Source organism: Cadophora gregata, assembly GCF_030347475.1.
Source record: "Cadophora gregata isolate MNR1 chromosome Unknown scaffold_10, whole genome shotgun sequence".
Lineage (NCBI taxonomy): Eukaryota > Fungi > Ascomycota > Leotiomycetes > Helotiales > Ploettnerulaceae > Cadophora > Cadophora gregata.
In genome coordinates, this window is record NW_026695933.1 from 1,062,005 (window position 1) to 1,085,849 (window position 23,845).

The 23,845-nt window shown below is 48.9% G+C and overlaps 6 protein-coding genes across 6 annotated transcripts; 3 read left to right on the forward strand and 3 right to left on the reverse strand.

Annotated features, from left to right (window-relative positions):
* Positions 1–1,777: 1,777 nt before the first annotated feature.
* ONS95_001702 (uncharacterized protein) lies at positions 1,778–6,001 on the forward strand. Its single transcript, XM_058494912.1, has 9 exons — positions 1,778–2,305; positions 2,518–2,547; positions 2,770–3,894; positions 3,947–4,252; positions 4,319–4,439; positions 4,496–4,560; positions 4,612–4,840; positions 4,894–5,074; positions 5,169–6,001. The coding sequence occupies exons 3-9, from the start codon at positions 3,375–3,377 to the stop codon at positions 5,658–5,660; spliced, it is 1,914 nt and encodes a 637-aa protein (XP_058355222.1). The 5' UTR covers positions 1,778–2,305; positions 2,518–2,547; positions 2,770–3,374; the 3' UTR covers positions 5,661–6,001.
* Positions 6,002–6,455: 454 nt separating this feature from the next.
* PDH1_1 (ATP-binding cassette transporter CGR1) lies at positions 6,456–8,375 on the reverse strand (the record flags this gene model as incomplete). The annotated part of the gene is made up of 2 exons (XM_058494913.1): positions 6,456–8,212; positions 8,336–8,375. 2 exons carry the CDS (start codon positions 8,373–8,375, stop codon positions 6,456–6,458), a joined length of 1,797 nt encoding a protein of 598 aa, XP_058355223.1.
* Positions 8,376–8,760: 385 nt separating this feature from the next.
* Positions 8,761–10,754, reverse strand: ONS95_001704 (uncharacterized protein; the record flags this gene model as incomplete). Its single annotated transcript, XM_058494914.1, has 2 exons — positions 9,657–10,754; positions 8,761–9,598 (listed from the first exon to the last, which is right to left on the reverse strand). The coding sequence occupies exons 1-2, from the start codon at positions 10,163–10,165 to the stop codon at positions 8,761–8,763; spliced, it is 1,347 nt and encodes a 448-aa protein (XP_058355224.1). The 5' UTR covers positions 10,166–10,754.
* A 716-nt stretch (positions 10,755–11,470) lies between these two features.
* ONS95_001705 (uncharacterized protein) lies at positions 11,471–14,610 on the forward strand (the record flags this gene model as incomplete). Its single annotated transcript, XM_058494915.1, has 1 exon — positions 11,471–14,610. The coding sequence occupies exon 1, from the start codon at positions 12,640–12,642 to the stop codon at positions 14,608–14,610; it is 1,971 nt and encodes a 656-aa protein (XP_058355225.1). The 5' UTR covers positions 11,471–12,639.
* Positions 14,611–16,540: 1,930 nt separating this feature from the next.
* On the forward strand, positions 16,541–17,799 carry OPS1 (ion channel activity protein; the record flags this gene model as incomplete). Its single annotated transcript, XM_058494916.1, has 3 exons — positions 16,541–16,637; positions 16,693–16,988; positions 17,038–17,799. The coding sequence occupies 3 exons, from the start codon at positions 16,541–16,543 to the stop codon at positions 17,797–17,799; spliced, it is 1,155 nt and encodes a 384-aa protein (XP_058355226.1).
* An 820-nt stretch (positions 17,800–18,619) lies between these two features.
* On the reverse strand, positions 18,620–23,281 carry ONS95_001707 (uncharacterized protein). Its single transcript, XM_058494917.1, has 3 exons — positions 21,504–23,281; positions 21,258–21,378; positions 18,620–21,197 (listed from the first exon to the last, which is right to left on the reverse strand). Exons 1-3 carry the CDS (start codon positions 22,493–22,495, stop codon positions 19,740–19,742), a joined length of 2,571 nt encoding a protein of 856 aa, XP_058355227.1. The 5' UTR covers positions 22,496–23,281; the 3' UTR covers positions 18,620–19,739.
* Positions 23,282–23,845: the final 564 nt, after the last annotated feature.

A 23,845-nucleotide genomic window follows, 5' to 3' on the forward strand; every position in this document is an offset into this window, starting at 1 on the left:
CTCCTATGATATTCTTCATCAAGCAGCGTCATGGAGGCTTTGTCGAACGGACGCCTCTATCCGACCAGATATGTTCTGGCGAGAACGACTCTTTCAAGCATCTTGGTCGTTCCAGGAGTCGCATAGCCTGTTTGCCGGTTTCCAATAGGCTGAAAATTGATCGGGTATTGCTCCTCTGACTGGATGACACAACCCACGGGTAATAGTCTGAGGTCATCAATGCCGAAATGTTCTTGAAAGTCCATTTCGTTGTTATCTGCCCATATAAACATCACATCCGTCTGGCAGATAATTGGTCTAAGACGGAGTGCTGGTTTCTGGCATCCAAGCTTTACTGCGTGCCAGGGCCCTTGGCCCCCCTTTCATGTTTTAGACGGCTTTTGAAAGCTTCATCCAAGAGTCCTGTCCAAAGTCACAACCAGTCGTTTTCATATTATAGGCGTAAGAACTTGGCACAAATTGCCTGCAATACCGGCAGTGTCCGATATGCAGCTGTCAAAGGACACAAAATCTTTCAAGTCTCATCTTGCCACTCCTCGACAAATCATTTGTTCCCATTGGCATACAATCATCTGAAAAAGACCTGTAGTCCAGGAATCATCCAATCAACATCCTTTGTACCTCGTTAGTATCTCGTTGTGTCAAGGTGGCTCGAGCGCCGAAATATCTCCACATCTAAACGAGGCAGAAGCCAATTCGCCTTGGAGGGTTTGTTTACTCTTGAAGCGAGGTGTGACTTGTTTTGACATCTGCAAATAAATTTAGTATTGATCCTCGAGCTATGCTACTGGGAAATCTGCATCTGGTCCATCACATCATTGGCATTCGACTTACGTGGTTGAATGGTGAACAGTATATAGTCGTACATCGCGGTCACCCTTTCCATGATGTTTATGTGTTCTTATGCTTGTACTAAATGTCTCTCGGGGACTTCATGGCTGTGTTGTAGTCTTTGAAAGATGAGGAGGTCGAATATTTAAGATGGGAGGAGTTAGACCACTATTGTGAGGCGGAAGCTCGATTGCTTGTGGGAGAATGCTGGGTATTGTGTGAGCACATGGTTCGGCTCCATCACGGATGCCATCCCAGGTACCCCTGCGTACTGATCGCGATCCTCCTGTTCTAGCTCTATTCATGACTTGCGCAGGATGTCTGATCCGTGGCCAAGCTGGCGTTGTGGATCTGATCATTCTCTTCCGGGGTGAAGTACTCTGCCTTCTCGATAAATTTTTCGCGTTATCCTCCTGTCGTGTGCTCGGTCTCGAAATCTCGCAATCCTTCTGGAGGTTTGGAGTGGAATTCTTCTCCCCAATTCCGAAGCCTCTGGGTCTGCGTAGAGCCTCTGGCGCACTCTATCCGTAGAGTGTGTCGTCGACTTGGATTGACCTTAACGAAGTGAAATTGTGCCAGAACTGAAGGCTGGGGATTCGTTGCGGAAGCTGCATTGAAGTTCTTGTTAGTATTCTTGGTGCACCATAGCTGACAGGCAGGTGCTCCAAAGTATCAAGTCAAGGTGTAAGAAGCGGTAGTTCCAACGAAGTCCGCCTGATGCTTGTCTCTTCAATGGTTATATCCATGTATTCGATCATCTGTACTTCCCGGACCCATCTCTTGCCCCCTTTGCTATTGCCAGAGGCCCAGGACAGCTGTTGGTGTAGGAGCAAGAAAAACTTCTGACGGAAGAATTTGGTCTTCCCCCTTTTCCTCTCTTCCCATTTCCTGTCTAGGTTCTCTCGCCTCAAACATACCCGAACTAAATTTGAAGAGGGAAATTTACCTAGGTAGGAGTCCAAGATGAACCTGAAAGGTTAGTGGCCCCAGAGGGAGGGTGAATAGAGCAGACGAGGTGGCCGAACGCTCCTTCCCGCGCTAAGGAACTCGTCTCGATACATTTCTATATAAACCCCCTCTCCTTCTGCCTTCCCACGCCTCTTCCCTTCCTTCTTCCACAACACAACACAAAACACACAACACAACCTCTTCTCTCGTCTCCCCCCCTCGATCTCTCGATCAATCCTTCCTCCTCTGAAGCTTTCGTATGTCAAGTACCTAAGGTATCTCTGGAAGCTCCAGCTTCGTTCAAGTAAGTTCCCCAGCGTCAACAGTCGCGGTCGCGATCAAGACACTGCAAGACTACTGTATCTCTTTTCTTTCTCCATCTCCAGTCCCAATTGCCCTTCATCAAAGACTTCACCTCGTCTCACTTGATCACGTCTCAACCTGAACCTCGATCACTGACGCGTTATTCTCCCCAGATCCAAATCACCCTTACACATCGTGTTGCTTGTCAACACCAAAACAGCATGTAAGCTTACATCCCTCTCCCACTTCCCTGCTCTCTCGAACTCTGTGTTGGGGACATTGGTGGTCATTCAATCAAGCTTGGATGTTCACTGAGTGGGGCAGATGCTCCATCCTCTGCTTTTTGGTTTTCCTGCGTATCGTTTGACCTGCCATCTACCTACTTCCGCATTATTGGTCTATGTCCAGCTTAGTGACATTGATTCTTCCTTACAGATAACCTTAAGACTGCTCTTCATTCAGAAGGTAAGAATGTCCACAACCCACGGGCAGCTTTACAGCATCTTCCTCCATCCTCATGTTGCGCTTGCCCTCGTCTTATCCTTCACCTAAGTTTCATCGTCTATCACATTCGCGCTCTCCTGACAGCCATACATCCCCTACCTACACACAAGTTCTCTTTCCATAGTCTCTCTCAATCCTACAAACACTGACTGAATCTCCGGACTTGGCTAACATCATTCACAGAACAATCTTCACCATGGCTAATTGGGGCACTGCTGAGATGCACGCTGCTCTTCCTGAACAAACCTCCGAGGGTGTCCACGTAGCTGTTCCGGCCGCTGTACCAGCAAAGAACCCACAAGAGTATGGTTGGGTTGAGCCAACCAAGTACAATTATGACCTCTATACCAAGTCCTCGAAGGAGCTTGCAGAGGCTCAATCAAACGGTCTTGGTGAATCTGCTGATACCGAGGATGTAGGTGTTGGTGGCATTGCGGTTGGTGAATGGGCCAGCAACGCTAAAATCTACACTTGGGATGACGAATACGGCGATGTCGTTCCTCGCTTTCCTGATCTTGAGAAGCAGCTCTTCGGTTCCGAGAACCATGTCCGCACCGGCATCAAATTCGAGAAGTAGGTGATCCCTTCCACTGTATGGAGCACAACTAACGAGTTGCATAGTGTCACTCAGATCGAGGTTTCACAGGAAGGTGCTATCCGAATCAAGCCCATCAAGCACTTTTCTGATGCTGGCCTGCATCCTGTGATGTTAGAAAACGTTCAGCTTGCTGGTTACGAAGTCCCAACCCCCATTCAACAATATACCATTCCATCGGTTATTGAAGGCCATGACTTGGTCGCATGTGCTCAGACAGGTAATCACCGAGTATTCAATTCATCAATCTTCCTTTGTTGACTGTATGCAAGGTTCCGGCAAGACCGCAGCCTTCTTGATTCCCATATTATCAAAGCTGATGGGCAAGGCTAAGAAGTTGTGTGCTCCACGCCCAAATCCAGCCACCTTCATTTCAGGCGAAACTCCAGGTGTTCGTGCCGAGCCATTGGTCTTGATTGTTGCTCCATGCCGAGAGTTGGCTACTCAGATCTTTGACGAGGCTCGTCGATTCTGTTATCGTTCCATGCTTCGTCCAGCCGTTGTCTACGGAGGCGGTCCAATCGCCGAACAGATTCGTCAACTGGAGAAGGGTTGTGATGTTCTGATTGGTACTCCCGGTCGTCTCTGTGATTTTATCAATCGCCCCCATCTCCTCACTCTTCGTCGCTTGAAGTACATGGTCATTGACGAGGCCGATGAGATGCTCAACACAGATTGGGAAGCTGAGCTCAAGCAGATCATGTCTGGTGGTGGTAAGTGTTTATTGACCTTCATAAATCGAGCAAGCACTGAAGGGATAAACAGATCAGGAGGAGGGAAATATCAAGTACTTGATGTTCTCCGCCACCTTCCCAAAGATGGCTCGTGAACTCGCCACTCAGCACTTGGCTCATAACCATGTCCGCATTCATGTTGGTCGTGCCGGTTCCTCGCACCAAAACATCAAGCAGGATGTTATTTTCGTCGAGCCTCACCTCAAGAAGCAAGCCTTGTTGGATCTCCTTCTCTCCGCTCCACCTGCTAGAACAATCATCTTTGTCAACAGCAAGCGAGCTGCAGATGAGGCCGATGACTTCCTTTTCAACAATAACATCCCTTGCACATCCATTCGTGAGTAGTCAGCGTTGACATGTAGAACACGTGCATTCAGTTTCTGACACTTCTCTTCTTGTCCAGATGCCGGTCGTACTCAGCGTGAGCGTGAGGACTCCATCCGTGCTTTCAGATCTGGCAAGACACCAGTTCTAATTGCTACCGGTGTTTCTGCTCGTGGTTTGGATATTCACAAGGTTATGCAGTCAGTATCAACTCTTCCAAGATATCTATATAGCACATGCTGAATGCTGTAACCAGCGTTGTAAACTTTGACCTTCCTTCTGCTCAATACGGTGGTATTCAAGAGTACACTCACCGAATTGGTAAGCAAGCCCCTTTCCCTCTTTCAGACCTAAAAGTGACATTAGGTATAGGTCGTACTGGTCGTATCGGCAACTTGGGATTAGCTACCTCATTCTACGACCCCCGTCGGGACGCTGATATTGCCGAACCATTGGTAAAGCTCATGCTCGAGACTCGTCAAGTTATTCCCGACTTCCTTCGCGAGTTCCTTCCGGAGGGTTTCACCACTGATGACGATGGAAATGTTACTGGTGACTTCGCCGGGCTCAAGTTCGAGGATGCTGACGAGGAGGATAATGCGTAAGTCTTCTGTACTTGGTCGCTTCTTCGATACAGTTGCTAATCATTTATAGTGAGGGCGGTTGTGATGGCTGGGGAACTGATGCTCAGGCTGCAGCTCCCACTGAGACTTCTGATTGGGCCACTGAGAAATCTCAGGCTGCTCCTATTCAAGCTACTCCAGCTCCTGTTGCTCCAAGCCTGTCATCTGGTGACTTTGGTGCCTCTCAGGGTCCACCTGCCCCTCCTTCTCAGGTTAGCATATCCCTATCTTGTTGTGCTGGTGTCTTGGAGAGCTTATCTCCTTTCCCCAAACTTCAGAACAAACCAGTGCTAATATACTAGATAGTTTGGTCAGCAAACTCCTACGCAATCAAACTGGGGTGTCCCATCAGCTCCTGCTCCAGTCCCAGCTGCTTCAGTCACCCAACATGGTCATGGTGCTCCCTTTGGTAGTGGTCCTCAATATGTTGCTCAGGCTGCTCAATATGGTGGCTCTCAGTATGGTAGCCACGCTCCTCGAAACAATGGTCAGGGTCCCCAATACTCTGGACAGCCTGGTGCTCAATATGGTGGTCAACCTGCACAAGGCTTTGCTGCACCTCTTAAATATCAGCAATATGGCGACCAGCCAGCTCAACCCACTCACTACGCCAATTCTCCAGACTATGGCTCTCTTCCATCCGTTCCCCTTCAGAACTCCGCTCCTGCTGCTAATAGGGGTGGCTGGGGTGCTCCGGTTCAGAACGTTGCTCCTCGCAATGGACCAGCTCCAGCAGCTACTCTACCTCCGGCTACTACTGCTTCTAACGTTGGCTGGGATCATGGCGCTACTTGGTAACAGTTCTTTGTCGTCATTCTTCGTTCTTCTTGAGTCTTTCCGATCAGAGTCTCCCACATGGGCTGGCATTTGCATCTTGGACGTCAAAGGTGGTTAAGGATGGAGGAGAGGAAAAATCCACGCGCACTCAAAGTTGTGGCATGAATCTTTCTTTTTCTGTTATTTGCGATCTGGGGTGGAGAATCTGCAAGTGACGAGATTTTGGGACTGGCCATGCGTGTACATGGATGCTCGATCTCGGGAACGGAGGATGTCTTCTGTAAATGGTTAGAGAAACATCGGGGCATTAGTTGATAATCTAATGGCTATTGCACCACTGTTTTAAGCTCGCCTGCTGTGAGTGACACTTGCTCTGCTCGTGTTGTGAAGATCTTGATACGCCTCACTACCAAATCGCATCACCACTACCGTATACTTTACTGGGTGCAGGGTGCTTTCTAAAGCTACTTTTTGAAATATCAGTACCACTGACAGACATATCTCCAGGGATAGAATCTCCTTCATTGTGAAAGCTGCTTTGGCAATCCACATCTTGCGATATTGTTCGCTTTCATGGCACAGTGTCAGTTAAGGTACGCGAAGCTTCATCCCGAAGTATACTGCCAGCTCCTCCTATACATATGGTTCGGAAATTTGAAGCATCGAATGATAGTTCAGATGAAAGAAATCACGCTCAATAGAGACTACAGTGATCAAGGGTCCCTCTGCATTATGTTTTTCACATTACTGGACTCAAATCCTTCTTCTATTAAACTAACTTACCAAGCACTTTGTTCCCCGTCTATTGACCGCGACTTAAACCCTACCGGTGCCCCAACCCTTCTTGCCTTCCCAGTCCCAAGTCACACTCAAACCGCTGTTGACATATGCCAGAACCAAGGCCAACACCAGTGCTGCCAGTGTAAGAATTCCCATGTCGCTCAGAAATACCGCGCCCTCCCTCCGCCTCAACACATCCAATGGACTTGTGCCTTTCCCCTGAACCGCGCCGTGATCTCGTATCTGCCTAGCTTGATTCTCCCACGGGACAACTTTTCCTCTGTCATTTAATATCTGCTCAGTTGTAACCTTCGCTCCAGCAAGTACGATCGGCACGCCAGTCCCCGGGTGGGTGGAAGCGCCAACAAAATATACGCCTGAGATGTTGGGATGTTTGGTTTTCGGTCTGAAAGCTAAGACATTGAAGAACGAGTGCGAGAGGCCTAGAATAGAGCCCTTGTCGAGATTGAACGTTGACTCCCAGCTTATAGGCGTGTTGAGCTCTTCGTGGATAATTAGAGGTCCGAGAGAGGCACAGCCCGTCCGGGTCTCAATTGTTGAAATTATAGTTCTGCGTGCAGAGGAGACGATAGTATCCCAGTCTTGTTCGGGAAGAAGACCTGTTCCATAAGTTGCTTTGTCGATGTTCGAGGTAGCGGAGTTGAGGAGATGGCCGACAGGGACGAGGACAACGATAGCATCTTTTCCGGCTGGAGCTGCGGTGGGATCAACTCGCGAGGGGACGTTGACGTAGAATGAGGGTTCATCTGGGATGCCTTGTCTCTCGAATATTGAGTCGAAGGATTCGCGGTATTCGTCGGCGAGGAAGATGTTGTGAGTTTTGAGCTCCGGAATGGTCTGGGAAAGGGACCAGTAGAAGGATATGGAGCTACACGAGCCGTCTCTTTTTTGGAGCGAATTGGCGTAGCTTGGGGAGGAGTTTGGGAAGAGGTTGTTGTAGGCGTAGACCAGATCTGCATTTATAACTACTAGGTCTGCTGAGAGCTGTTCGCCTGTTGAGAGCTGGACGCCCGTGACTTCCTTTCCGTTTGGTGATGTGAGAATGGACGACACAGCAACGTTAAGTCGAATATTGACTCCAAACCTCTCACAGATTCTGACCAGCGCAGCAACAACGACATGGAATCCTCCAACCGGATACCAAATCCCTTCTGCCAACTCCGTATATTGTAGCAAAGAATAGGTCCCTGGTGCATCAAACGGACTCATACCCATATACATACTTCCAAACGTAAATACCCTCCTCAGTCTTTCCGTCCAGAAGTACTTTGCTGCCCTTGAATATATACTCTCGAACGGGTGCAGTGCCACAAGGTGTCTCAAGAAGCTCGGCCTCAGCAGATTAAACACGGACGTGAAGTTCCTATGCAGCACCTCCTTCACACTGATTTCATAGTGCCTATGCGCCTCGGCCAACCAAGCCAGATACCTCTCGAAACCATCCTTGCCCTCCCACTTCTCAATCTCGCGCTTCATGACAGCCGTATCGGAGCTCAGCTCGAAGCGTTCGCCGTCTCCAAACCATAGGTTGTAATTTGGGTCGCATTTCAGTAGGTGTACGTCTTCGGCCTCCAGGGAGGTGGAGAGGTCATGGAAGGTTTCTTGGAAGAGCTTGGGAAGAAGGAGGAGGGAGGGGCCTTGGTCGAATCGATAACCCGAGCGGTTGATGAGACTACAACGGCCGCCTGTGAAGCTGTTCTTCTCGAGAACGGTCACGGAATAACCGGCCTTGGAGAGTCGGGCAGCTGTTGCTACGCCGCCAACTCCTGCGCCTATGAAGAGGGTTAGTTGATGTTTGGGTGAGGGTTGGGGTTGGGGTTGGGGTTGGGGAGAGCTGGAATGGGTTGCAGGGCACGGAATGGCGGGGTATTGTAGCTTGGTCGATGCTTGCTTACCAACGACTATGGCGGTCGGCTTCTGGTCGGCAGGTGCCATTGCAATATTTGTCTGAGGTTTGGAAGCTGCAGCGGTGCGAAGACTCGCAGGTGGGAAAGAATGTACGGCGTTCACATCGTGATGGGCTGTTGGTGGTCAGTTCTAGCTCTGGTTCTAGCTCACTGAGGCGGGAGAAGGCTGCTCCTGATTGCTGTTTGCATTGGACGAATCATGACGTGGATAGATCTCGATCTCGGATAGGTGTAGTCCTTGTCCTTGCATTTGTACTGTACTGCGTCTCGTGCAGGGTTCACGACGTGCAGCTTATATCCCGGTACTTCCTCTTAGTCTTAGCAGAGAGTCTCAGCATCATCAGGTTGCACAGCAGAAAACGAACAGCGGGGTCGCGCAGCATGAGGTGGTTTTGAGGATTTTCTATTTCTCATTACGCAGTATTCAATGCCTTCCACGCGACTTTCAGCCTTCTAAGTTTCGGCACTGTGGCTTTTCCCCCCTTGAATCTATATCCTTTCTCTATTAATACTCGGCCAATTTCCATGTAACTCTCCACAGCTACTCTCATTGGTGCTCTGGCGTCATCTGGTAATTGGGATATGGCACCGATTGCTTCTCGGTAGATAATAAAGGCCTTGTCAAGAAGTCGGCCGCGTAAATTTTCTATTTCTTCCCGATGCGGGTTGTCGATGATGTCTCTGGGAGCAAGACCCTGCGACTTTAACCAAGACGTTGGCAGATAAACTCTTCCAATGGCTGCATCTGTCGCGATGTCACGGGCAATATTGACATATTGAAGGGCGATTCCCATCCGGCCACCAGCTCTGACCAGGTGATCACGCTGGGCCTCCGTCGTTGTCGAGTTACTGTGGAAGAAGGCCAACTCCAGACATAGCTCTGCTACTGTTCCTGCCACCCGTGCAGCGTAGATTTCCAAATCAGGCTCTTTTTCGATAGGAAATTTCTGAAGTACTTTGTTGGAACCTTTCTCCAAAAATCCGAGATCTGTTTTGAAGCCTTCGAGTAAGTCATACAAAGGCCCGAATGAGAGCAGGTGCGTTGGCAGAAGCTTCAGAGCTGGCTGAGCTGACTCTGGGAAGTTCTCCGTAACGAATGCATGAACACTTGGTTCTTTGGAGACGATTCGAGCTTCTCTAGATGCATATGCTATGTCAAGATAGTGCGAAAGTCTACCGATCCATTTCCGGGCTTCGGCCTCGCAACTTGCGTTGTCCACAAGATCATCGGCAACCCTGCAAAAAGAGTAGCTGGGCCTAGTCAGACAAAACTGACTTGCTAACCATCGGGGCACCATGAGAAACTTACAGTAGAATGAGATCAGTTCGCAGCCTTCCGGAGAATGTGGAGCTGGCGAGATAGAAACTCCTGCTCTTCTTCTTAAGCCTCTCGACAGCTTGCTTTATTCCAGCCACCCGTTCCTCGTCGTACTTCGAAATATCTATCAAGAGGGCTTGGATAAGCATGAACGGCGAAGGCAAATCCGGAACTTTTGGAAATAACTTCGGAAAGGTCAGGAGAATGGCTAGGGCATGATCAAACGCCACCAAACCAAACACAATGAGGACATTGGTAGCCAGGAAGAATACTGCTTCCTCGATCTCCAATCCATCCCACAGATGTACTCCGAACTTTGTTCCAGACTCGATGGTCCAAGTCCCTCTCTTCAAGGCTATAGTATCTACCACCCAGAGGTAGAGAGTTGGTATAGCAAGTGGCGCTGTGGTACTGAGCCATGGCAAGTTGAGCAAGAACCGAGACGACAGCGACCAGAGGAGGAGTGCAAAGGGTCCTGCCCATGCCAAGATCAATCCCATGTAAGTTCCTTCGTTCCCTTTCCACACCAAAAATCCACCTCCCGTGACAAGAAACGCTAGTATGGCGTGTCCCAAATTCCATCGTGTCGCCCGGTCTTTTTGACTTGGAAGATAGACCGGATGAAATACTGGTTTGCTGAGCAGTAGATACAGAAGAGATGTGTTGTATGTCTGGATAATGAAAAAGAATACCTCTTCGGCTGGGATGTTGAACAAAGTCGGACCAATGATCACGTGAGGTGGATAGGTCCATACTTTGCGGCGGATGAGGTAGGAGTCCCACGGAATGGTCGAAATGACAGCAATACAGATCAGAAATGCGATCTTGTACAGGTCTATCCGACTGAGAAAAGGCCGGTAAAGGAGTGTCAAGGCAATGCCTGGTGGAATTGTGTACTTCAGATGACTGCGTCAATCAGCTGCTTTGTTGGTTTCCGGCCGAGACAAGGAATTCCAACTTACACGAGAGCGTACTCGAAACCCATGGTTATGGTTTCTCGCGTGTACAATATTAACAGGTCGAGAACAGGTCAGAACACAGAACACAACCGAGTCATTGTCACGCGGAAGCAGTAGTTCCCTAGCGTAGGTAGCGTTTGGAGATGTGCGAAACGTGATATAATGTAATGTGATGTGGGGTGCTGTGCTGTGCTGAGCTGAGCTGTCCGCCGGTGCAGGTGGTGAAGGCTCAGAGAGGGATGGTCAGGAGAGGGCAGAGCTCAGTGATGGAGCAGGTGCGGTGAGTACCTTACCTACCTATTACCTAGGTAGGTAGATAAATTGAGGCAGGTAGGTAAGGTGGTGACTGTGAGTGACTGAGTGAGTGACATGACCAGCCAAGACTGGTAATGAGAGGCGAGGGTAAGAGAGAGAGAGAGATAGAGGGAGAGGGCCCAAATAAACAATGCTCAGTGGGCAGTGGGCAAGAGACAATAGGTAAGGTAATGAATGGGCAGAGGACACTGGATAGTGGGAATATGGATAATAAGGTAGGTACTAGGTAGGTAATGGACAATAATAATAATGGACCTTTGCGTTCGCCAGCCCAGCCCTGAGGTAAATTTACCTTAAAGCCTGGTAAAATTAGTGATAATACAGTACAGTACAGTACTGTATTAGTGCGATGGGACATGGACTTCCAGGTGCCATTCCTGGTCCAGGCTCAGGCTCAGGCTCATGTCCAGGCTCGCCAGGATCCATTCCATTACCGTAATGGACCTCGACAGGGCAGTCAAGGTCCGACTCAAGGTTTCCTTCCCCTTCCCCTTCCCCTTCCCCTTCCCCTTCCTAGAGCATCGATTGGCTCGCTAAGCTTGCAGGCTTGAAGGGCCTGCAGGTGGCCATAGCTTCACCCCGCCTCGCCTCGCCTCGCCTCGATCATTGCAAGTGTTGCATCCCGACGTCCTTCCAATTTCGATGACGTCTTGATCTTGGTCTTGGTCTTGGTCTTGGTCTTGGTCTTGGTACTGATGTTGCCTTGATCTTGCTCTTGCTCTCGCTCTTGCTCTGCTGCTCTTGATCTTGATCTTGATCTTGATCTTGCTCTTGCTTCTTGATCAGCTCTTACCTACTCTTGTGTTGATGTGCGAGTACGGCAGGCTTGGCCCAAAGCAGCATAGCGCAGACAGAGCAGACAGAGCTCGATGGTCATGATCTTGACCTTGACAGGTTGATCTTGAACTTGCAATGGAATGGAAGTCATTACCAGTGCATCACCTCAAGGGCAATCAGTCAGGCAGCTGACTGGCTGGTCAGCTGCCCAGTTTTGCTTCTGTCGTTCTTTATGTACGGTACGGTAGGTTGACAGGGGCTGCACTTTCCCCTCTCCCTCTCCCTCTCCCCTCATCACACCAGTCGTCAGTCGTCACTCGCTTTTGTTTTCGCTATCCCGTCAACTACTCGTACCTGCTGTAGGAGGCTAAAGGTAAGGTATCCATACTTTCGCCTCGAATAGTCGAGCCAAGCGAAGGGAAGGGAACGGGAACGGGAAAGCGCTTTCGTCATGGCCACCTCCCCCTCCCTACTCCTACAGTACCAATCTTTACCTCCTCACCCCACCTAGACGTGGGAGGTACGAGTAGGTGCTACTCTGTAAGTGCTACCTTGTAAGGTCTCTTGTGTCAGGTCCGTGAGATGCTGCATCGCAGAAATCACATCTCCTACCACTACCACTACCACTACCACTACCACTACCACTACCACTACCACACCCTCCCCATTCTTCTTTGGTTAACACTGCGGAACATAGAACGAGAGGAAACGAATAATCGGCATTTCATCATACCTTACCCTACCTTACCTTGCCTCACCTATCTACCCCAGCTTTTTCCAACCGACCAAGGCAAGCCGCAGCAGAGCTTGACTTCTGATTGTTGTGTTCTACATCCATTGCCTCTTAGAAAGCTTTTTTTTGGGACAAGAACTCCTCGACCTACATATGTCCATACCTGCGATCCAAGTGTCAAGCTTCACTCATGACTTTCGTCAATGAGAAGGAGACTAGGCCAGGGAGACCACATCCATATCTTCATGGCAATTTCGCTCCCATCCACCGAGTTCAACCCCTCACGGCTTGTCCATACACCGGTTCGATACCTCAAGAACTTGCTGGCGGGGAATATGTGAGGAATGGAGGAAATCCGCCCTCGGCCTCCTTCGACTTGGGAAGAGATGCACATTGGTTTGACGGAGATGGCATGCTCAGCGGGGTTGCATTCCAAAGACAAGGAGACGGGCAAATATGTCCAGCATTTGTCAATCAATATATCCTGACCGATGCCTACCTCTCGACTCTTACCACCCAATCTCTTCGAATTCCAATTCTCCCGAGTATTGCAACACTTGTTAATCCAGCATCGACTTTACTGCGCATCATCCTACGAATATTTCGAACGCTGCTCTTAGTCTTCCTCTCTCATCTGCCTGGCTCACAGCAAGCAATTAAGAAGATCAGTGTTGCCAACACTGGAATCCTATATCATGATGGGAGGGCATTGGCTACTTGTGAAAGTGGACCACCAATACGGGTGTCTCTACCGAGTTTGGAGACTGTTGGATGGTTTGACGGTGGAAAGGCAGAAGGAGAGCCAGTTACCCAGAGAGTTCCAGGTGATACTTTTGGAGGGAATGGTCTACTTGCTTTCATGAAGGAATGGACAACAGCACACCCTCGAGTCGATCCCCGCACCAAAGAACTCATACTCTTCCACTCAACATTTCTTTCTCCGTTCGCAATGATTTCAATTATACCAAGCTCGCAGACAACAAACACCCCTACAACACCCAGTCGACTTGTGAATGCTGCCGTTCCAGGTATTGGATCTGCAAAGATGATGCATGATTTTGGAGTTTCCTTTACACACACTATTATCCTGGACTTGCCTTTATCCCTGGATCCAAGGAATCTCGCTAAAAACGAGCCTGTGGTATCATACGATCCTTCTGGCAAGTCACGATTTGGCATATTTCCAAGATGGAATCCCGAAGCGGTCCGTTGGTTCGAGACAAATCCCTGTTGCATATTTCACACTGCGAATACATGGGACGAGACCAAAACCAGCCTGGGGACTGATAGAGTGGAGACAGCTGCGGTTCACATGCTTGCTTGCCGGCTTACAAGTGCGGCGCTGGTATTCAGTGCTGGAGACGTGGCATCGCCAATTCCAAAGAAAGTCATGTCTCCCAAGTATACGCCGGAGGAAGAACAGTGCCGTCTATACTACTACCGCTTCGAGCTTTCTAGTGCACAGAACGAGATTACTCATCAATTCGCATTGACTGCTATGCCTTTCGAGTTTCCATCCATACGAGATGACATGTCCATGTCCTCAGCCCGCTACATTTACGGCTGCTCAGTATCAGATAGCACTTTTGGAGCTGCGTTGGGCCGGGCAGTGAAGATCGATTCTTTGGTCAAAGTTGATGCTACTGCGTTGATCGAAAAGGCAGATGAATATCCACCGACGCCAATCACAGGATGTGTTGATGTAAGAACCGTCACTGAGATTTTGGCCTCGGATGATGCAAATGATCCGATCAAAGTCTTTAAGCTACCCAAAGGATTCTATGCGCAAGAGTCAAGATTTGTTCCACGCAAATACGGGACATCAGAAGATGACGGATGGATTCTGTCTTATGTCTTTGATGAGAGTCAGCTCGACCAGAGTGGCATCGCAGACATCAGTTCCAAGAGCGAGCTCTGGATCATTGATGCCAAGAATATGAAAGAAGTGGTATGCAAAGTACAACTACCACAAAGAGTACCCTATGGTCTGCATGGAAATTGGTTCAGTGAGCACGAGATTCTCAACCAGCGGCCAGTGGAAACAATTCGGCATCTACCCATACCACAACAAAAAGTCTTTACCGAGATGGAGGCAAGCGAGAATCTTGGCATGAATGTTTGGATGGCGGTGAGGAAGCGGATATTGGATATCATAGGATAAGCTTTGCATTGATATCTTTGTGAAGTTGCATCCACTATTTTGGAGAGCATTTATAATCATCACAGCGAAGCCTTACTCGATTCGAAAAGTGGCAGGAGTTTTCGCATTGTACAGTATCGCATCTGGCATTTTCCGGCGCCAGGTTGGCCATCTCTTCTGCAACCATACCCTCTTATTTTTGCAACACCACATGGCCTGAGCAAGATTTGTTATGAACAAGGTACGATTGGGGAATAAGGGTTATGCGTACCAAAGGCAGCTGCTAATTCTGCTCAACATAATTATGGAACTCAATTCACGTTGGATGGTCACTGCCGAATATTTGTCATTAGCTTGTGACTTTGAAGCACCTCTTCCTTCTAACTAACCTCCCAATCACTAGATCCTGTTCCCTTTCCGGAGCAGACCTCCTGCTTCTTCTCGTAAATTCACGATTTCTTCAGAGCTGACAGATGTGGTCGAAAGTTGATGACGTTGTGATTTGTTTTTGGATGGTGAAGCTTGCTAGTCAGGAGAGTAGCGCCACACTTGCGGGCACCGTTTCTCTTTCTTGTCTCCGACACAAGCAGTAGAAGCCTTTTTGAATGCCGGATCGGCAAAGGCTAGGACTGCATGCTTATCTGCACCTCGAAAAATGGCTGTGGCATGATGGTCGTGGCATGGGCTTGTCCGGAGGTCCCATGATTACTTACTTCTGTTGATCAACCAACTTGTTTGCCGCAAATCCGACCTTGCCATCGCACTTCGTGTTGTTTCCCTAGCTCTACCTGAATTGTTTCAATTAGGTGGTTTCTGCCGAGGCAATTCTTCGGTCACTGGCTTTGAGTAGTCCAAGTCGGCGTTGCTCCCTGTCTTTGTTATCATAATCAGGAAATCATGACGTGGGTATGTAGAGTATAGATGGGAGTTCTCCAGATTTCCTTTCCCATGCCGCATGCATGTAGGAGGAAGAATGAGAAATGGCTGGTGCTTGAGTCAGATCGGGGACGTTAGACAGGGGTCTAGTGGATCTCGGAAGGCTTGATCGCTGTTGCTAGCCGAGACGTACAGTACGGAAGTACTGTAGCATCGTGACCGGCTTTTGTTGTTCTCGCTTGAGGTGTAGAAATGATAGGATGGCTCGATGGTTGGAGAGCTTGCTGCATGCCTGCAAAACTGCGATGCTTGTTCCTTTGAGTTTGTGACCTGATCGCTTGGTTGCATGATTCAACTGCCGGCCGAGTGGCGTTCTTGCATGCTCTGCTTAGTATGTGGTAGAGTCCTCCTAGTGTCCCCTGCCGGGAATCTCTGATGAGCTGGTCTGCTGGTGCATACATGAGACCCCGTTGGAGATGGCTGTGGTATACTATCAGTCTGATGATCTGAAGAAGGTTAGTCGTTTTGATTGGGTAACTATCAAGCCTTGTCCAGACACAACGCAGTGCCATATGCATACCATAGCATGTCATCACGGCTGTATCTACCCTGTCGACCAGCCGACTATCCTAGTGGGACAGCTAGGAGAATTTGCTCGTACGCAGTAAGGGCAAGCGCTGGCTACACCTACCAACCTGTCTCCGCTTCCTTCTCCTTTGTGTGATGAGGCATTTGCATGTGCAGCCAGCGCCATCCCAAACAGGGAGGGACTACACATCAACAACGTCACTTCACTTGCACCTCCTCACTGTGCTACACGCCAACACAACACAGCATGTGTCGAGACTTCCCAATACAATATAATGCAATACCTCGCCTCTTTATAATATTTTCTTCGACTGTTATCTGTTGTGCTTATTCCAGAATAATATCAGTAATAGTACCCCTCCTCCGCCAGTGTACTACTCTCCTTGAACTCAACCATCCCTTAATCATTGCGTCTTCGCGCTCCTACACTGCAAACATAATCAAATTGTCTTTAATTCTGCCCATACATCTTGGAGTACCACAGAAGATGTCAGCTTTTGATCATTTGGCCGGCAGAGATGCCTTAACTGCCAATCCCAATATATTCAACTACCCACGGATGTCTGACATCAACATCACCTCTCGTACGTATGCTCCCTTGCACTGTCGATGTATCTCACTGACACTCGCCGCCCACAGGTGGTTCGGACCTCTACTGGGCTGTTTCCGCGATAATGGGAGTCAGTGCACTTGCCTTCATCGCTCATGCCCACATCTGGGTAGCACCCAAACACAGTCATCGCCTTGAATATGTTATCTTCCATTACATCACCGCCGCAATCTGCTTCGTAGCCTGTATCGCATACTTTACTATGGCCTCGAATCTTGGATATGCTGCCATCATGGTTGAATTCCAACGCAGCGATCCGGTGGTCGCCGGTCTTTATCGGGAGATCTTTTATGTGCGGTACATCGACTGGGTCATCACGACTCCGGTAAGTCCGTCCCCTCCCCAACCACCGACTATTGCTAATAATGCTACAGCTTCTCCTGCTTGATGTCCTTTTGACAGCAGGCCTTCCATGGTCTACCATTCTGATCACAATTCTCGTTGACGAGATCATGATTGTCACTGGTCTTGTCGGTGCACTTGTATCTTCACAATACAAGTGGGGCTACTTTGTCTTCGCCATGATCTCCCTCTTCTTCATCGCCTACAATGTGGTTTATGTCGGCCCAAAACATGCAGGTGGCATTAGGTCCTCCAACCAAACGGACATCAAGAAGTCCTACATCCTTGCTGCAGGGTGGACTATGGGTCTGTGGTTCCTCTATCCCATTGCTTGGGGTATTTCCGAAGGTGGCAATGTCATTTCACCTGATTCCGAGGCTATCTTCTACAGTGTCCTAGACGTGCTCGCTAAACCAGGATTCGGCTTGGTCCTTCTCTGGGCTCACAGAAATATCAAGCCTGAGGACATTGGTATCCACGTTCGTAGCTATGACCAACCTCGAATGACCCATTACCTCAGTGGAGCCAATAGAGCAAATGGAGCATATGATCGCGAGAAGCTTGGTCATACCGGAGGACTGGATGGTGCCAATGTCCCAGCCCATGGCAGCGGTTCAGGTGCACACCCCACCAATGGCACCAACGGTATACACAGCGACTCACAGAACGGACACTCCGGTGGAAACCCAGTAAATAGTCCTCAAGATGCAACTGGGATGGGTAGACAGGGAGCCGGTGTTGAGGCATTCTCCTCCTCCGCTAACCCTGCAGTAACGAGTACCGGTCGGGCATGATGAAATTCAATCACAAACTTGGACTTTTCAAGCGGAGCGATATGCCTTGAATCTAACAAGTGTCGTGAGCTCAAAGTTGCTGATCTGTTTCACTGCCAACATGAATCGTTTTGCTGTTGTACTTCACATATACCCTGTCGTTTCAGCGTATGTGACAAGTTCTTAACATGTAGGTATTTATGTAGCGTTTCTTCTTGTTCATTGAAGTTTTGAGGGATGGATGTTATGGTTGATAATTAATTATTTCCAATCTGTTTTTAATACCACGGGATTGGAATGGGGAGAGTTTAATTGTTGACCAACTTAATGTCTATTGGTTGATTTTTCGGTCCTCTCAATAATATGTCATGCAATTGATCCGCGTCATGTATTGGCAGATTGAAATGATATTATGGTTAGTAGTATCTGATTCTACGTGTAGTTATGATGAATTATTTGTCTACAAAAGTTATGAAAAAGTTTTCTGCAGCCTCATGGCAAGTCGGAACCTCAGGAATTAGCCGAGACTAATCAAAACATGCCGAAGTGCATCAACAGTATGTACAGTTATGTTAAGGACGTAAATGGTGATTATCGAAAGGTCATTCATGCCACTCAATCAGTCTGAGGAGCATTTGTGACCATTTGATTGACTGCCAATTTAATCTCGTACTGCCTTCTCAAGATTGCGACTTGTTGGGGGAACAACATTGGAAGGGATGTAAGGTAGGTCAGGAAGAAGAGCTTGTCACGTGGTTATTGTTGAGAGAACAACATACCTAAGTAGACGGGTAAATCTAGACGGCGGCTAAAGTCAACTTTTGTTCTATAAAACTTTCATGTCGAACTTATAATTTAGGTATTAACTCTTTGAAAATCCTGTTTTCGAGACTCATCTCCTGCCCTAGTAATTGGAGAAAGTTATCAAGCATGTATTCCGTATGTCACTCATTCTTAAATTATTGCCACCCCATCTCTTAGTGTAGGTCTGACTACTCGAAAGTGAACGGTATAGAGGATTTCCTTAAATTAGAGTGGAAGGCAAGCGGCCCAGAACCTGAATCGAACATGATGACGGATTGCAACACAAACTCGACCTCTAATGCAGGCATCGATATCAAAACAGAAACACCGCGCGGAAATGACCCTTGACATTAAATAATTATTGTAATTCAAATGATTTCATACCTCCCCTCGATTCAAGATCAAAACAGGTAATCGAGTTACACAGGTCATATCCGGGGACGTGAACAGCTTCAAATATGTATCTACGGGTAGATAGTAGAAGGAAGGAAATATCAAGTAGGTAAGGGAGTGGCGCTAACTGGACTGACAAGCTTTGAGTACCTTAGAGGTTGTACTTGGGATTTGGAACTTGGAGGTCACCTCTTATCAGCTCCCTTGTTGAAATCGCTTCATTTATGTGAAGCTTCTGCGTGATTATGTTCGTGTAAAAATATACAAGCCATCAACCGCAGCCGAGTAAGCGTTTAGTGAGCTATATAGGCGATCTGAGAAAGCGACCAGGCTCCAGAGTCGGTCTGCGCAGGATTAGAGTTGGTAGTTCTCAGAGCTACCAGACCCCAATATCCACAGAAATTGCTCCCATATAAGCATTTCTGGAAACTGGATGTGCATCCGGAGACGAGTAGACATCGTCCAGGGGCTAAGAGTTCTTCAATCTTAGATTTTGAAATTTTTGCTTTCATAAGAGTCTACTCCGTCCTATATCCCATCCTCAATTGCTATGTGCAGAGTCACGAACCGAAACATAGGTATCGACACAACCCATCCCATCCTGTCATCGCTTCTGGAATATAAAACAATAATGCATGTTCCCGTAATATACTACCAGAGTATCGAATTTCTCTGAATATATTGTCGTCCCTGATCCAACGCCGGCAAACAAATTTATGAAAGCAAAAATACTCGGTGGATGTGATACGTGGGTGTGGGACAATTCAATTGGAAGCCACGCTGACACGTTCGAATACCACCCTCTCGCTCTTCCTGTGCGATAAGTCCCTCGCATGTCGTGTGGGCGAACTGTCTCTTGAAACTGCAAGACCAACATGGATTTCTCCAACAATGGGACTCGTGTGAGAATACGAACTAGTTGCCTCCTTTTGTCGTCTACGTTCTGAGAACCCGACAGGTGGATGCGACAGCGGCTTGTTCAGGTTGGCAGTTGCTCCAGTCCAAGCCATTTCCTTGCCACCCACGCCGTCACCTACAACAACGAGTGTGGGCGTGCTAGGTTTCGCAACTTGTACCAATCTTTCCGCGGGAGCTTCCCCTCTGACTATCCTCTCAACTTGTGGGCTTCCTCTTCCCCGCTCATGCTCCTCTTTCGTGGCTGTTGCAATGGCGCCAAGTGGACTCGAAACTTTGCCGATAGCCCCAATGCCGCTAACAGGCGCCGGGAAGTTCTGGCCACCAACCACACGGTCATTCATAGGACTTCCGCTAGGATTCGAGGAATTGAGATACTTCTTGCTTGAGGTTCCCGTACTTGATGTTTTGAGACTCGTCTTAATTGGTACGAGCAGGTGCCTCTGCTGACGGGAGACGGAAATCTGACGAGCTATTGACACGTCTGCAGCAGTCTCAAGACGTACTTCATCCTCTGACTTGGAGCTGGAGACTTGCACAGCGGCACTGGCATTACGCCGCGGAATGGAGCTAGGCGCAGCAACTGTGGTGGCGCTCCTTGAGCGGGCCATTGCTGGTTTTTGTGCGATGTTGGAGGCTCCTGTTCGTGTTTGAGGTGGCGAGTTGACGCGGAGGGATTTGATGACTGGGTAGGGGGCCGTGGATGCGCTGAGGGGTGTGGTAATGCTGGATGCGGATGTTGAGGTTGAACGATCGGATCCAGACGTCGAGCTTCCAGAGACCGAATCGTTGGTAGCGTGGGCAGGGTTCACCATTTGCCAAGTTGGTTCGGGGAGTTTAGGCTTCATGGGAACGGTCACGGCGAGAGGTATCTCGTCTTCCTTTTCGTTCTCGTTGTCACTGGACGAATCAAGTAGTAGCTGAGACTGGTCAGGTGACCATCTGTTTGGCTCAGGTGCTGGTTCTGCGAACGCTTTTGGTTCTTCTTTTTTCCTTAGTGCCCGGGGACCTCTATACATGTCGGGGTGCTGGCGGATGGGAACTGTGGGTGAGTCGGCAGAGACGAGATTTGCATGCTCCTCGTTGGTGATTCCAGGCGCGAAAGTTGGTCGCGATGGAGAGAGAGCGGCTGGAGAAGTATTGGATCGTTGAAGAGTAACTGAAGGTCGTGATCGCGACGAAGGAGATGCGTCCCTGGTTCGAGGTGTACTTGGGAATAGCGAGAATGCCGGACTTTGAGTCTTGAACCCTGGTGAGGTCGCTCGTCTGGGCATTAACAACTTGGATTTGGCCTCTAATTCGCGTTCCTATCTCCACCTTTAGAACCAGTCATTTGAAGGAGCCCAATGGACATGCGGGCTTCTAACCTTAGAAGCGAGGGCCTCGTTAACTGTCTTGAGTTTGTCTAGTGTAGCCTGCCGCCTAGCTAGCAACGAGGACGGTTGCGAATGGGGTTTCTGAATGACTGCGCCGAACATAATCGAAAATCTGAAAGTAAAGGGTCAGTAAGCAATTACCAAGTCTGAAATATTTGAAGAGGATAGCCTCTGTAGAGGAAATGACATGTCTCTAGAAGTCTAGAAGCGGAAATAATGAGTTGCTCCAATACCCACCTCTCCATCTGAACTGAAGGTATGTCGACATCAAGCAGTCCAGCACCTTTCTGGGTCGAATGAAAGCCATCGTAGATAACATTTCCTCCGTCAATAGTAATCTCTGGAGTCCCAGTCTGTTTCTGTCTCCCTGATCTTTCAGGATCAAGGCGGAGAGGTACGGTATTTGATCTGCTCATCTCTGGTTTGTGCTTCCTTGATTTGCGAGCACTGGAATTCGAACGTCCTCGACCTCGAGACTTGGGCTTTTCACTAGCTGCTGGTTCTCCGAAATCGAATCCGTGGTTGACGGGTTGTTGTGACGCCTCGGGCTGGAGTTGGTAAAATGCAACCGGTTGCGCCTCATGTTTCTTCCCTCCAAAAAGACCACCCAGTAGCTTCCACTTGCTTGTCTTTTGCCTCGCTGGTGCCGAATTAGTCATCTCGTCGTCTATATGGTCTGGCGATTCGGTATATCGCTCCATAGGTATCTGTTGCCATGCTGTAGGAGGATGCTGTGGACTCCCGAGAGCCATACCGATCTCACCCTGTGGGACATTCATATTTCCGGGCGCTATTTCAATAGACTCGGGGGTCGAGGGGCGAGTCACATGCGGTTTACGAGTAGCGGGGTGATGAAGGTCCTTTGGCGAGCTGGCAGGAGTAGGGAGGGAGCCTCGGGAGCCCGGCAGTGGAAAATTGTAGAAAGTTGTTCCTACGCCATGAGCAGCAAGAGGATTGAAGTAAAGGTCGTCCTTTGTTTCTCTCTTCTCAGCGTTTCTCCTTTTCGCAAGGCTCGATGCAGGTCCAGCGGAGGTGCTAGGCCTTTCGGGAAGCTGATCTCGGTTTTGCTGATCGAACTCAAACAATGCGGCAGCGTTTGGGTTGACGTTTGTGGCCTGTGCATCTTCTGATACACGAGTTGGCGCACCAGAATCCTCTGCGTCTCGACCTCTCGTGCCACGCCCCAACTGGGCCCACACCGACTTTGACAGAGGATGTGGCCTGCCCATCGCTGATGCCTCGGTGGTGAGCCTGTTGAGGGATTAACGAGTGAGGTATTTCGTAAGGTGGCAGAGATGGGTTGGTTTGAGACTGATCAGTGGATCCTCCAGAACTCGGCGCCCAAATTGACGAGTGAATATGAAACAAAGGAGTGTGGTGTTTATGCTCGACTAAAGAATGTGTGGGTTTGTACAAAGGAGTGGACAGGTTCACCAGGAGCCCAGTATGTACTAAGAGCCGGTACCAGATAGAGCAATGGAGCGGAAGAAGATAGAAAAGAGAGTTCGAGGAAGTAATTTACTTATCTACGCTGAGCGCGTACCTTTCGCCTCTCAGCCCTGCATCTGAGCCGTGGAGTGAATGTTTGAGGTTGATGGGATGGTAATTTGATTACAGGTGGGCAGGTTGATCGCCCTCCAGGACCAAAGGAGGAGCGTGGAGATGCCGGCTGCTTCTGACAAGGGACGACGAGGACGAGGAGGCTTGCGCTCGTGGCGCTGGTTGTGACGGATTCTGGAAGGGATAGACCCTGTGATGCTGTCGTGTATCAGACAAGGGACCGGAACCGCATTAATCTTACGGGAGGCCCAATTGCAGGGGTTGACGACAGCACTCAATCTGGCGATGATAAAAGCCAAAATTACAAGTGTCGAAGAAGTCTTCAGCAAGGCGGAAGGATTGCATTTCAGCATGACTGGTGATGCATTCATTCCATGTTGTTGTTGCCCATGGCCGGCCGCGCTGTTATGGGTCATGTTGTTGTTGTTGTTGTTGTTGTGGTTGTTGTGGTTGTTGTGGTTGTTGAGGCGAGGATGTGGAAGAGAGCGAGCGAACCTGCGCTGCTTGGGTCCCACCTTCGGTTTGATTGTCTAGCGGTCTTGAGGACATTATTATTGCTGTTTACGCTGCGTAGATTCTCCAAGCCCTGGCCTCGAAGGTAGGCGTCTAATTGAAAGATCCAATCATAGAACCAAAAGACGGGAGCAATGAGATGAAACATCAACATCAGAACAGAACGCCCATTTTCCTACCATCCCCTATGCCACATATGGAAATCAAGTTCTTTCACTCTTGCTCAGGGCCTGCAATAATAATGATGAAATAACGACAACAATGGCCACTAACTGCGGGGCCTTCCGATCCCGAATCGTAGAGCAGCAGTCTCGTACCTATATCCGGCACGACGAATCACGAATCACGAATCAGGGCTCCGTTTAAATGAGGTTAATGGAAATTAAGGTACCCCCCAGGCAGAAGTGCGGATCCACTTCTTGGGGTTTTGCTTCAGCGCTTCTTGACCAAGAACTGGTCCGTACCTATCATTTGGATAACCTATTCCTCGATTTCTTCACCTTTGC